Source organism: Epargyreus clarus, unplaced genomic scaffold (assembly GCF_041222505.1).
Source record: "Epargyreus clarus isolate Ecla_fem2 unplaced genomic scaffold, WU_Ecla_fem_2.2 ptg000033l, whole genome shotgun sequence".
Lineage (NCBI taxonomy): Eukaryota > Metazoa > Arthropoda > Insecta > Lepidoptera > Hesperiidae > Epargyreus > Epargyreus clarus.
Window position 1 is genome coordinate 661823 of NW_027332238.1, and position 13786 is coordinate 675608.

At 40.7% G+C, this 13786-nt stretch overlaps 2 protein-coding genes across 2 annotated transcripts; one reads left to right on the forward strand and one right to left on the reverse strand.

The window, feature by feature from the left end:
• The first annotated feature begins 2148 nt into the window (after nt 1–2148).
• On the forward strand, nt 2149–5736 carry LOC140755498 (brachyurin-like). Its single transcript, XM_073090788.1, has 5 exons — nt 2149–2476; nt 3640–3907; nt 4295–4384; nt 4942–5126; nt 5632–5736. Exons 1-5 carry the CDS (start codon nt 2285–2287, stop codon nt 5734–5736), a joined length of 840 nt encoding a protein of 279 aa, XP_072946889.1. The 5' UTR covers nt 2149–2284.
• Nucleotides 5737–9247: 3511 nt separating this feature from the next.
• LOC140755501 (collagenase-like) lies at nt 9248–12653 on the reverse strand. The gene is made up of 5 exons (XM_073090790.1): nt 12462–12653; nt 11835–12102; nt 11338–11427; nt 10360–10547; nt 9248–9352 (listed from the first exon to the last, which is right to left on the reverse strand). The coding sequence occupies exons 1-5, from the start codon at nt 12651–12653 to the stop codon at nt 9248–9250; spliced, it is 843 nt and encodes a 280-aa protein (XP_072946891.1).
• Nucleotides 12654–13786: the final 1133 nt, after the last annotated feature.

Below are 13786 nucleotides of genomic sequence, written 5' to 3' on the forward strand. Positions count from 1 at the left end.
AAAGGCGTGGGGTGCTCCATTTATCAGGTTCGAAAAGCACCCCACACTTTGTAAAAAAGCGTTTGTAAAAAATCAAGTGTCTATCTATTACGATTTAAGAGATAAAGCCCAATGACATACAATGAACAGACCGCAGAGGGTTTCGTTTTAACCTTTGAGTTCGGAATCCTAAAAATCATTCTACAAGAGGGCATTATAGATATGTTTCAGAACATTTGAGTTATAGGGAAATAACATTATTATTTTCTAAACTAAAAATCTAAACTTGCAATCTAAACTTGCGATGAACTTTGCTGAAGGTGCTTGAAAAATCTCGCCTCGAAAATCGTTAATCCTGAGGATGTTGATAAGGATAATGGTACAAAATTATTAAAATCGTGTATTGTCATCGGATTTGGATAGTACTTCAAAATTTTGAATTAAACTGAACGTTCAAAGTGGATAGAAATCGGGCTCAAAGATTCCGTTACTGTTACGTACATACATACATACAAACGTACAACCCAAGCTAATAAAAGCGTGTTAAAAAGTTCTCAAAGGTGTGAGAAGTCTACCAAAACGCACTTACCTAATGTGGTAACTCATTCTCTTTGTGAGCATTTGCGTAACAATTATGAAACAATAATTTAATAAAATTATTAATTTTTATCTCAATAACAATTATGAACAATATTGGAATAAATTAGGTAATTGCACAATTTGTTAATCTTCGTATCAATCTTCGCAAGGTATATCTTTAACATATCAATCGGTAATGGCTTAAGTCTAAGATTGATTGATTATTGCTGATGTTGATAGGTGTGCGAAATGTTTTTCTTAATAATATATCTTAGAAATATATTCAATTTTTTAATTATAGTATTATTAAGTAAAGATTAATACTACTTCGCAACAATCCGCTACAAATATGTATGATGGTATATATTTTAAACCATGCACTATAAAACCCTCCCTCCAACTTAACGATTAATCGTCTTAGAGTCAACTTACCCTGATGATGCTCCGTTTTGGAGCGAAACACGTGTTGGTGGTGGTATGTATGGTGGTGTATATTTTTAATTTTTCGCATCTGCACGCATCCTTTGTGGGAGGGAGGGTGGTACATACTACATGGTTCTTGTACTCCTCCGAAACGGCTTTACCGATTTTCATCAAATTTTATATGCATATTTAGTAGGTCTGAGAATCGGCTACTATCTATTTTTCATACCCCTAATTGATAAGGGTTGTTCACCCTTAACATTTTTTTATTTATATGGCAACAACATTTGCCGGGTCAGCTAGTCTTATATACAGGGTGTCCCGTAAGTACCGCGACAAAGTTGGGGAGAACATAGGTGAGAGGGTCTGACCTCTGTGGGAAAAAAAATACCTTAGTAAAAGTGTCACCGTTTTTGTCAGATCTGTTCCAAGATGTCAAATTATGGTATTGTCATTCAAGTAACATACATGTACGAAGTTTTACTTCGAAACGACAGTTCAAAGTAGGTAAAAATTGACTTAATAAATTGTAATACTTTATTTGCTAGTTAGTTACTAAATTGTTTTTTTACAAATAAAGAATGATATTTTTAAGTGTGTAACTAGGTAATAATGTGATTTAGTATTGCCTGACACGTTGTGAGTCAGTAGAAACCGTAATTTAAATAAAAACTCAATCATTACGTTTTAGTTGGTTTCAGTCCCTTTCATGCAAAAACGGCCTTAACTTTTTTTTTCAACTTTAAATAGTAAGTTTGTGTGATACCTTTTTAAAATCTCTATTAACTGGACATATTTTTTTGCGCAATGTACACTTATAGTCCAGTACATTTTTTTTTCACCGCGGCGAGTCAAAGTTGAGGGAAAAATAGTAAAAAAATAAAAATCTAAAAATATCCCTATTTTTTTCAAGGTTCCTTTACATCTTTTAACCAATTTACATTTCAATATAATAGACCAACTATCTGATAGTATTTAACAGAAAAATATAATATTTAACAGAACACTGTAGCACCAAATTTGTACACGCAGTTAACGAAAGAAGATGAAGAGGGCTGAATTTCTCAAAAAAGTTAAAACAATTGATAGTGCAAAAAGGGTGACACTTTTATTAAGGTAATTTTTTTTCCCAGAGAGGTCAGACCCTCACCTATGTTTTCCCCAAAAGTTCGACACAAGTCGTGGTACTTACGGGACACCCTGTATAAAACCGCTTGCGAATGCTAGCACAAAAACACGATAAGATACCGAATCGTATAAAAAGCGAATCCACCGCACCACGGCATCCAAACCAGCCGTCACCATGAAACTGTGCGTTGTTCTGGTTGCCCTGGTGAGCGCGGTGCTGGCCTTCGAGGAGCCGCAGCGCTACTACCACGAGACCGTGGGTATCGCTGAGGCAGCTCGCATCAAGGCATTCGAAGATGCTCTCGACTTCGACGGCAGCAGGATCACTGGTGGATCCAACGCCAATCTCGGACAGTTTCCTCACATGGTAATTTTTTTTAAATATAAAATACTAGTTTTTGCCCACGGCTTCGCCCGCGTTAATAAATATAACATACTAACATACATAAAACTGAAAATTCGTACCTTCAACTTTGCTAAAGATCATCACTTGATCAAATGCATAGTTTATGATTTAATCCTTACTAATATCGATTAAAATAATCGATGTTTTGGGTCCAAAAGATCGATTCTCCGATTAATTGATCTTAGATCGCCATACCTAGTTCCCGTTGGATTTCCGGGATAAAAAATATCCTATGTCCTATCTCGGGTCTCAGACTATCTTTGTACAAAATTTCATTAAAATCGGTACTGACAACTGAAAAAAGAAGAGACAACCAGACTGACAGACATACTGACAGAGTTACTTTCCGATTTATAATATTAGTAAGGAAGGAACGAGCGAATAGTATGTAGTCACCTGTTGGTAAGTGGCTACTGCGGCTCATGGACATTTACAATCAACCCCAAGACATATCAGATTCCTAACCTAACCTAACCTAAGGTCGGCAACAAAGACCGCTATCACTAAGGACTATGTTGGCTAATGCCTTGGGAAAATATGAATATAAAGAGTCACGTAATGTCCTGGGAATTTACTAAAGTCCACCTATTGCTCTGGGCTTGGGTTTCCTCTCAGAGTGAGAGGTTTAAGACCATAGGCCATTGCGATGACCAAGTGCGTTGGTAGAACTTTAAAACATGTTTTTTTTAAATAATTTATAAAAAAAGTCGGGGGAAAAAAGGTTCTTAGAACTAAACATTCTCTCAGTGAACCCGCCACAGCTTCTGGAAGATGCATTTCAAACGAAAGAATGGTTGTCCTTTAAAAAAATTGCCACTTCCTAAACTCTTGGGTCATGCTCCTAGGGTCATGTTGTATTTGCGAAAAACCTGATTTTGTTCCCTATACCATCCGTCGATGGTAGACAAGGGAAAATAGAACATGCTCAGGGGTAGCGGCGCATCTGTGACCGACTTCAAGTGGGAATCCCATCCTATCTGGGGTTGTAGATTTTCATGGGCGGCAGTAGCTTAACATCAGGTAGGTGCATCCTCGTCTGCTACTTCTATATAATACAGTAGTTGAGGATTTTACCGTCCGCCAATCGTCTCTTCTGCCTCTAATAATTCTGTTATTACCACCAGGCCGGTCTCGTGATCACCATGACAACTGGAGCGACCTCTGTGTGCGGATCTTCGATGATCTCCAACAGCCGTGTCGTGACCGCAGCGCACTGCTGGTTTGACGGGCGGAACCAGGCCCGCCAGTTCACGGTGGTACTCGGCTCTGTTCGCCTCTTCACTGGTGGCACCCGCATCAACACCAGCAACGTGGTGATGCACGGCAGCTGGACACCCTCCACCATCGCGAATGACGTTGCTGTGGCCGTCATCGCCTGGACCGCCTACAGCAGTTAGTATTTTGTCTATCTTAAAAACTTCTAAAGGTACAACCTCCAGTGATACAACTTGGGCACCACCGCCACACCTATTTCTGCCCAACAGCAGTGTTAAGCGCTGCTGTGTTGTGGTTTGAAGGTGGTAAGGGAGACATAATTCGAGGTATTCCAGCTTCGTCCTCAAGGATAACGGTAACTTAGTCTCTCGCCGACCTCGAGATATTAATTTATCTTTGTGTTATGAAATGTCATCTGAATTTTGCAATGTCTATCGTAAAGAATGTGTGATTAGTGGATAAAGATGTGTTGATTGTTTAAGAACATATTGTATCTTTGAAATCCCTTAGCGTTTTAATGAGTATGTAGTTTCTGTTGGAGTTTACAAGAATGGGGTGTTTCAGGTACCATCAACCGCATTCCCCTCGCCACTGGCACGGCTACCTACGCTGGACTTACTGCGACGGCAGCCGGCTTCGGTCGCACTGGTGACGGTAAGAAAACAATATTCAAATTAGTTCTAAAGGTGGTAGAACTCTTGTGGTTTGACTCCGGCGACACCACCGCCACACCTATTTCTGTTATATCAGTTATGTTAAGCGCCGCTGTGTTCTGATTTGGAGGGTGTGGTAAGACATACTTTTCCGATGCACCCCAGCATAGTCCTCCTTAGGCATTAAACTAATCTGGGGTTGATTACAAGTGTCCATTGGCGGCAGCAGCTTACCGGCTGGTCTGCTTCTTCTATAATACATATAAATGCTTATCTTCCATACAGTCTGCTTATCTACAGTAGTGATAGCCTAGTTAAGAAACTCGGCTTCTTGATCGAGAGGTCCGAGGTTCAAATCCCAGGCCTGATTTTCAAACTTATATGCGAATTAGAAATTAATTATCATTATTATAATAATTATCAATTATTAAACGGTGAAGGAAAATATCATGAAGAAACCTGCATAGGTACTTGTGAAATCTTGAAAAAAAAGTTTTCAAATGTACGAGCCGGCAGTGAGAGGGATGGGTTGATAATGTCTTATATTCCATGCTTAAGGTGCCGCTGGAGGCATCACGACCGCCCAGTCCCTCAGCCACGTGAACATGCCCGTCATCACCAACGCCGTCTGCGCCCAGACCTTCAGGAACGTCATCGCTTCCACTCTCTGCACCAGCGGCGCTAACGCCAGAAGCACATGCGGCGGTGACTCCGGCGGTCCTCTCCAAATTTCGAATGTGCTTGTGAGTATCCAAGGTTTAAGGGCAAGGAACATTGCTGTTATGGGGTCTTCACTAAATTACGTCACATTTAAGGAGAGGGGGCGTGACGTCACATAAGTTTTGTAGGTTAAAGGACCAAGGAACACTGCAAAAGACTTACAGGATTAAGGGGAAAGGAACACTTCAATAAATTACGTCTCACTAAGGGGAAGGGGGTCAAGTGACATTATGTGATGAAGGGTGAGGATTTCTAGTTTCGTGACGTCACATAAGTTTCGGGGGCTTAATGGGAACACTGCAAAAAAATTACGTCACACATTAAGGAGGAGGGAGTCGTGTGTGACAAGGGATAGGGAGTTCTAAACTTGACACCAGTCTGACACGAGTCCCGAGTTCCATCCCCGGCCAGACAGATATCTGAATGATGACTTTCTATCTGTGTGTCTTTGTGTGTGCCCATGGCACCCACGATACAGGGAATTCTGTGAGTGTAGACGCGTTTATGTATTTATTATCTCCTTTCCAGATCGGTATCACGTCCTTCGGCGCGGCCGCTGGCTGCCAGAGAGGCTTCCCTGCTGCCTTCGCGAGGGTCACCTCTTTCGCCTCCTGGATTCAAGCCCGCATGTAAATCACTGGTTTTTAATAAATGGACTCCGAATAGAGATTCTCTTTTAATTCTCCTCTTTAATCAACTTGACACGGTATCGAATAGAAAGTATCGATTCTGTACTCATGAGTAGTATCGAATGAAAAGTATCGTAGTCATAAATGTATCAAAACAAAAGTATCGATACTTCGAAGTATCGAGTACTTTTCTTGAATCCCAATGACGTACGTGTCAGAACTCTCAGAACATCAATATCAGTCAGTTAATAGAAATATAAGGTTTTGGCACACAAATTTATTATAATAATGAAGAGATTACAACAATAACATGACTGTAACTTTACAAATTTTAAACTTTATGAAAAAAGAACTATTAATTTAGGCACACACACACACACACATCAAAGTTCCCATTCCTCTTCCGTACAATCACTTAAAAATAAGAGTTCATTGAGCCGTTTTGGCGATAAGCGGTTTCGTATATTTGTTATAGTACTTCCTGCTTTAGAAAACAATCGTTCTGAGGGCACTGACGTCGCTGGAATTGACAAATATTCTCGTGCCAACTTGTACAATTTTGGGAAAACAACTTTCATATCTTCCCATTGTTTCAAAGGCTCTAAGGAAAGTGGTGAGTCAAGGATTGGACTAGATGGCGTTGCCATAAACATGCAAGCCCGTAACCGTAAAGTCGCAAGTTTTAAGTGGGCGATTTCTAACATTTATTCGATAGGATACCTGTTGAAAAGTACTCATTGAGTAAAAGTATCGAATGCAAAGTATCGAGTACAAAAGTATCTGTATCGAAAGGTAAGATACTCGATACCACAAAGTATCGATACTTTTTTCGTGTCCCTAAGGTTAGGTGGATTATGAGTAGAGGCTCATAATCCACCTAACCTTACTATTACGCTCACTATTTGTCAGTTTGGGATGACAAAAACTTGTTCTACAAGTTGTCGTGGTTGTCGACATATGAGGGCTACTTGCCCTGAGAAGAGCCAAAGGGGCACCACGCAAGGGAAATTCTTCTTGAGATCCTGGGGCTTTCCTAACTGCGCAACGTGGCCACCGAAGGGATTGTAGTAAAAATCTTACATAACCCAGCCTTTTTCCCTCTAAATGGTCGGGAAGTTAACTAAGGAAGAAAAATCATTTGTTGAGCAAAATACCCACACACATAGGCACCGGCAGTGGGGTGCAAAGGGGGGCATCTGCATCCCTTTGTCTGGAAAAGTACATAAGCGAAGAAATATCTGAAATGTGTATGTATCAGCGAAAAAATGGTCGCCAGGACCACACAGGAAATACTACGTATCCGTCAGTGAAAAATGTTTATACCAAATATGTAAAAATTTGTTAAATTTAATCAAATTCTACTTTTTAGACCTGCTTATCAGAAGAGTAAGTAATTTGTTCCCATATTAATCAATGATTAAGTTTAATACAATATTGGTATTAAATTATTTGACTGGTAAATCCGTTTTTTATTACATTGAATATAAGTCCGTATGGCCATAACCAACTCCATATAGAGCAGGTTCTACCTGAAGCCGGTCACAGCGTCACTCCTGAGGACTGTCGCCTCATATGTAAGCCGGTCCACGCTTCCAATCACGCAGAACTGCTTCACGTCTGAAATAAGTGTGGTGATCCACTTTTTTAATAATGTAAGAAAACTCCCAGCTCTCGGTTCACATATAGTTTATTCTCATAGATACACAAACACTGATCACTTAAACTATTCCAACTCTTATAATTAAACTCACAGTAACTTGGTACAGTATATTCCAAATCCGAACACTATTACCGCTCACAATCGAATGCTCACAAAATTGCGGCTTCCAACCAACTGAACTCGAAATACCCTATAATTAATAATTTTCTCATTTTCTTACATTCTTGTCAATATCGTTTTCTTGTATTTTATTTTCATTTTAACACTGATTAAATTCATAATATCGGTAATATTCTTTACAATATATTAATAAATATTTAATAACATAATCACTAACTCTTACGTTAATATAGGAGTAGAGGACGAGCATGCAGTCCACCTGATGGTAAGTGGCTACTGCCGCCCAATCAACCCCAGGATTAGATATTCCTACCTGAGGTCGGCCACAAATGCGCCGCTGAGGACTGAGGACCAAGCTGGAACGCCTCGGTAAAGTCTGTCTCCCTTACCACACCCTTCAAACCGGAACACAGCAGCGCCTAACACTGCTGTTATTAGGCAGAAATAGGTGTGGCGGTGGTGCCGCCGGAGTCGAACTACAAAGGGTTTTACCACCTTCAATAAGCTTTAATAAAAAACAAAAATAAAAGGTTTACCGTATGGTAAAATAGTATTGTGGCGATTTCCCGCTACTCGTCAATAGATGTCTCCACTAGTATTCTGAATCACGCTATCGAAGTTTTCTAAACATCTTGCATATATATAAGCTCCAAACTGAGACTGTCGGAGCACGGCCGCTCCATGGGTATGATCACCAAGCCCTCAGGCAAGATCACTTTGCCAAAGTCTTAAGCAATAATAGCCTAGTGAATGAAACTCGACCACGTGCGTATTATAAATTTTATACCAGTTGTTAAAACGGTGAAGGAAACCATCGTGAGGAAAACTTTAAGAAAAGTTACTTAAAAGAAGTTCTCACAGATGTGTGAACTCTACCAATCCACACTTGGCCAGCGCGGTGGTCTTTGGTATTCTAATCTTCTCATTCTGAGGGGACACACGTGCCCAGTGGGACATGATGATGATATACCCTATATTTTTTTTCTCATAATTAGGCTCTACAACTTATGTCAATTTATCTGACAAGACTTCATATTGCTTACACAAAATTATATAAACTAAAATACTTTTGAATGTTATAGTCCGCGTAAAACTGCTAGTCAGCTCTGAATATAGAAATGAATCGCGTCGCCATAGCAAATTGTATGACTACACCTGCTTGCAACAACTTCGGAGCGGACTAGCAGTTTGGCGCGGACTATACATACTTTTACATTATACGTTTACGATTACCATACAAAATACATATAATACTTTTTCGGATTTTTTTATAGTATAGGAGTAGCAGACGAGCATGCAGTCCATCTGATAGTGAGGCTATTGCCGCCCATGGACATTTGTAATCAACCCCAGATAGACGGTCGAGTACGTTAGAACGCCTCGGAAAGGTATGTCTCCCTCCCCTCACCCTTCAAACCAGAACACAGCAGCGCTTAACACTGCCATTATTTGGCAGAAATAGGTGTGGCGGTGGTGTGGAACCACAAAGGGGTCTACCACCTTCTATTTTGTGTATAGTTATTGTTTATTGTCATAAAGTTATTATTATCAATTTCTATGTTACTGTGTTTATGTATTTTGCCGAATAAATATATTTCTTTCTTACGTTTTCTTATCTAACCTTAGGGTTAGGTTAACCCCACTCACTAAGAAACTAATCATTGCCCAGTTTGATTAAACAGGAGAATTAAAAGAGAATCTCTATTCAGAGTCCATTTATTAAAAGCCAAGTGATTTACATGCGGGCTTGAATCCAGGAGGCGAAAGAGGTGACCCTCGCGAAGGCAGCAGGGAAGCCTCTCTGGCAGCCAGCGGCCGCGCCGAAGGACGTGATACCGACCTGAAAGGAGATAAATATTGCCCGCAAACTAAAACGATTTAATTTTACAAAGCTTTTCAAATGTATAACACATAAGTAGACAATTGCTGAGAAATACGTATTTGGAAGTATGGTTACGTCCTGAAAACCTTCGTTTTTTTCGCTGATTTCGTCCATATGAACATTTCAACCACTGCTTCTTTTGCAAGGGTTAGCAACTGTGTTTAGAGGGCCCTCAGGACCGGAGGTCCCGGATCGTCCCTTTCGCAATTAGTCCGCTAAGGATATAACGTATTTAGAGTTCCGTACCCAAGGATAAAAACGGAAACATTAACAAGCCTCCGCTGCTATCCGTCTGTCACAGGATTATAAGAAACTCTTGACTTTTTTACAGATTAGGAATAGGCCGCTCAAAAATGCTAAAAATAAAAGCTTGAAAACAAATGGAGGAAGCCAAACACGAGAGACATAATATTATTAACAATGTGACTATTTGTACAGGTACTGGACTAATAAATTATATTTATTCGTACAATTATTCAATTTTTTTTTAAATATATTTATGCGTACATTTATTCAATTGGTTAGGTTAGGTTTTTTTTTTTTTTTTTTTTAAATGATTTCGAACTGGCTGATGGCGATCGACGTCATTTTTTGATGTTAAGAGCTTAGTTTCTAAAATCGATCGGTAGAGCCGTTTAAAAGTTATTAAAAAAAAAAATTTCAAAAAAATTTTTTTTGTACTTTTTTTGAGATTTCTCAAAATCTACCGGTTCGAATCGGATAATAATAAATTGTTTGTCCAGTACCATTAATATCTATCGCTTTATCTATTAGGTAGTAGTAGTAGAACTGTAACTGTGACTCACACTTGGCCAATTTTCAAAACTGTACATATCACGTTTTCAAATGCGACGTCACTAAATTTAGAACTGCCCATCCCTTATCATACAATGTCAGTCGCCCCTTCCCTTCAATGTAACGTCATTTAATGTAACTCATAACAGCAGTGTTCCTTCGAAACTTACAAGCACATTCGAAATTTGGAGAGGACCGCCGGAGTCACCACCGCAGGTGCTTCTGCCGTTAGCGCCGCTGGTGCAGAGGGTGGAAGCGATGATGCTGTTGCCGAAGGTCTGGGCGCAGACGGCGTTGGTGATGACGGGCATGTTCACGTGGCTGAGGGACTGGGCGGTGCTGATGCCTCCAGCGGTACCTAAAGCATGGAAGATAAGTATTTATATGACGACCCGCGTGGCGGAGTCAGCGTACCGGTCTGACGCGCAAAGGGTCCTGGGTTCGAACCCCGGCCGGACAGATATCTAAATGATGAATTTAGATTTCTGTGTCTGTGTCTGGGTGTTTGTGTATTTATCTATGTGTGTCCATGGCACTCATGATACAGGGAATCCTAGTATGGGGCTGTGAGTGTAGAAAGCGTTTTTATTTACATTCACAGAAGTAGTACTGATAGCCTAGTGGTTAAGAAACTCGGCCTCTTGATCTAAGGTAAGACCTCTGATTTTACAAAATTATGTGCGTATAAGAAATTAATTATCACTTGCTTAAACGGCGAAGAAAAACATCGTGAGGAAACCTGGATACCTGAGAAATCTTTAAAAAAAGTTTTCAAAGGTTTGTAAAGTCTACCAATATGCACTTGGCCAGCGCGGTGGACTATGGCCTAATCCTTCTCTTCAGAGAACAGACCCGTGACCGGCGGTGGGACAGTGGGTTGATGATGATTGAAGTAGCAGATCAGAATTAAAGTAGTTTCTGTCGCCCATGGACATCTGTCATCAACCTCAGATATGATCAGCTTCCTACCTGAGGAGGACTAAGCTGGAATGCTTCGGAAAAGTATGTCTTACCACATCCTTTACATCAGAACACAGCAGCGCTTAACACTGCTGTTATAACAGAAATAGGGGTAGCGGTGGTGTCGCCGGAGTCGAACCACAAGAGTTCTACCACCTTTAGAACTAGTTTGATTATTGTTTTCTTACCGTCACCAGTGCGACCGAAGCCGGCTGCTGTCGCAGTAAGTCCAGCGTAGGTAGCCGTGCCAGTGGCGAGGGGAATGCGGTTGATGACATCTGAAACACATTATTCTTGTACACTCCAACAGAAACTACATACTCGTTAAAACGCTAAGGGATGTCAAAGATACAATAAGTTCTTAAACAATCAACAAATCTTTATCCACTAATCACACATTCTTTACAAAAGACTTTGAAAAAATCAGGTGTCATTTAATAACTCGAAGCAAGAACTAATATTTCCTCCCATCTATAATCAACCCCAGATACAATTAGATTTGAATCCGAGGTCGACCACAAACGGACCGCTATACTTGAGGACTAAGCTGCAAAGCCACGAAAAAGTATATCGCTGTTAAACGTTAAACGCTGCTGTTAGGCAGAAATAGGTGTGGCGGTGGTGCCCAAGTTGTATCACTGGGGGTTGTACCTTTAGAAGTTTTTAAGATAGACAAAATACTAACTGCTGTAGGCGGTCCAGGCGATGACGGCCACGGCAACGTCATTCGCGATGGTGGAGGGTGTCCAGCTGCCGTGCATCACCACGTTGCTGGTGTTGATGCGGGTGCCACCAGTGAAGAGGCGAACAGAGCCGAGTACCGCCGTGAACTGGCGGGCCTGGTTCCGCCCGTCAAACCAACAGTGCGCTGCCGTCACAAGACGGTTGTTGGAGATCATCGAGGATCCGCACACGGAGGTCGCTCCAGTCGTCATGGTGATCACAAGACCCGCCTGGTGGTAACATCATAATTATTAGAAGTGCTTTAAAAATAAATTTTAAAGTTCTACCAACACACTTGGTCATCACAATGGCCTATGATCTAAACCTCTAACTCTGAGAGGAAACCCAAGCCCAGAAAACAGCAAAAGATTGACAACTATGATAAATTCCCAGGATATTGCGTAAATCTTCATGTTCATATTTTCCCAAGGTATTAGCCAACATAGTTCTTCGGGATAACGGCCTTTCTTGTCAACGTTAGGTAGGAATTTGGTCGTGACTTGGTTGATTGAAGATGTCCATGAGCGGCAGTAGCCACTTAGCATCAGATTAACATGATCTTCACTCCTTCAATATAAAAAAATCTCACCATGTGAGGAAACTGTCCGAGATTGGCGTTGGATCCACCAGCGATCCTGCCGCCGTCGAAGTCAAGAGCATCTTCGAATGCCTTGATGCGAGCTGCCTCAGCGATGCCCACGGTCTCGTGGTAGTAGCGCTGCGGCTCCTCGAAGGCCAGCACCGCGCTCACCAGGGCAACCAGAACAACGCACAGTTTCATGGTGACGGCTAGTTTGGATGCCCGTGTTGCGGTCGTCTCGCTTTTTATACAGTTTGGTATCTTATCGTCTTATTGCGCTAGCATTCGGAAGCGATTTTGCTCGGAAGTGATTTCGTTTATCTATGTAATTAGTGTGGTAAGGGGGACATATTTTTTCTAGTTGCCCGAGTCAAGGGCAACAACGCCTCTATGGGCGGCCTCAGGTAGTAATCTAATCTTGTCTGGGATTGATTACGGATGTCCAAAGACAGAAGCTACTTCCCATCAGGTGGACTGCATGCTCGTCTGCTACTTCTAGATTATCAAATCGCTAAACGTTTATATACAAGTTAGATATTTGACAATTATTTCATACAAAAAATTGACAAATTTCAATCTGTGCTGGACAAGATTCAGGTAGATTGTATTAGCAACAGGCGTATACTTTCCAAGCTTCTTACTTTCAAAGCTTTTCAGCTTTTATTCCAAACTTTCATTAGTACAAGTTTTTGTATACGGGCTAAATAAATTGCAACTGAATTTTAAACCACTCCAACCTTTTAAACTGATTTTGCAAAGTTTGGTTTGGATGACAATGTATGACTTAGTGACGTCACTCCAATTTCAAAATGGTGGACAACTTAAGAAGACGGACCAATTATTCTTAATTGACCCCATGATATAAATAAGAAATGAAAGGTTTTGTTGTTGAGAATAAAAAATCAAAATGACATTACTAAACAGTTTGTTTTTCAGAAGTGGAATGAGCTTCCTCCTGAGGTATTCCTGGAGCACTTCAAAAAAGGTGCAAAAAAAGCTCTGATACAAAGCCGGCGATACATTGGCGACTCCTCTGGTGTTGCAAATGTCCATAGGCGGCGTTGACTACTTTCCATCAGGTAACGTCTGCTTAATCGTTAGGTTAAACAATAAAAACCCTTGTTGTGCAAAACTTGTTTAATATAAATTTATTGTTAATTAGAAAGCAGTGATAGCCTAGTGGTTAAGAAACGCAGCCTCTCGATCGAGGGGTCCGAGGTTCAAATCCCAGGCACGCACTTCTGATTGTCAAATTTATGTGCGTATTAGAAATTAATTATCACTTGCTTAAACGGTGAAGGAAAACATCGTGTGGAAAACTGTATACCTGAGAG

Coding starts and splice junctions, on each gene's coding strand:
- LOC140755501 (XM_073090790.1), bottom strand. CDS start 12,653: ATGAAACTGTGCGTTGTTCTGGTTGCCCTGGTGAGCGCGGTGCTGGCC. Junction 11,428..11,834: donor CGCCTGGACCGCCTACAGCA/GTTAGTATTTTG, acceptor AATGTGTTTCAG/ATGTCATCAACCGCATTCCC. Junction 10,548..11,337: donor CTTCGGTCGCACTGGTGACG/GTAAGAAAACAA, acceptor TCCATGCTTTAG/GTACCGCTGGAGGCATCAGC.
- LOC140755498 (XM_073090788.1), top strand. CDS start 2,285: ATGAAACTGTGCGTTGTTCTGGTTGCCCTGGTGAGCGCGGTGCTGGCC. Junction 2,477..3,639: donor TCGGACAGTTTCCTCACATG/GTAATTTTTTTT, acceptor TATTACCACCAG/GCCGGTCTCGTGATCACCAT. Junction 4,385..4,941: donor CTTCGGTCGCACTGGTGACG/GTAAGAAAACAA, acceptor TCCATGCTTAAG/GTGCCGCTGGAGGCATCACG.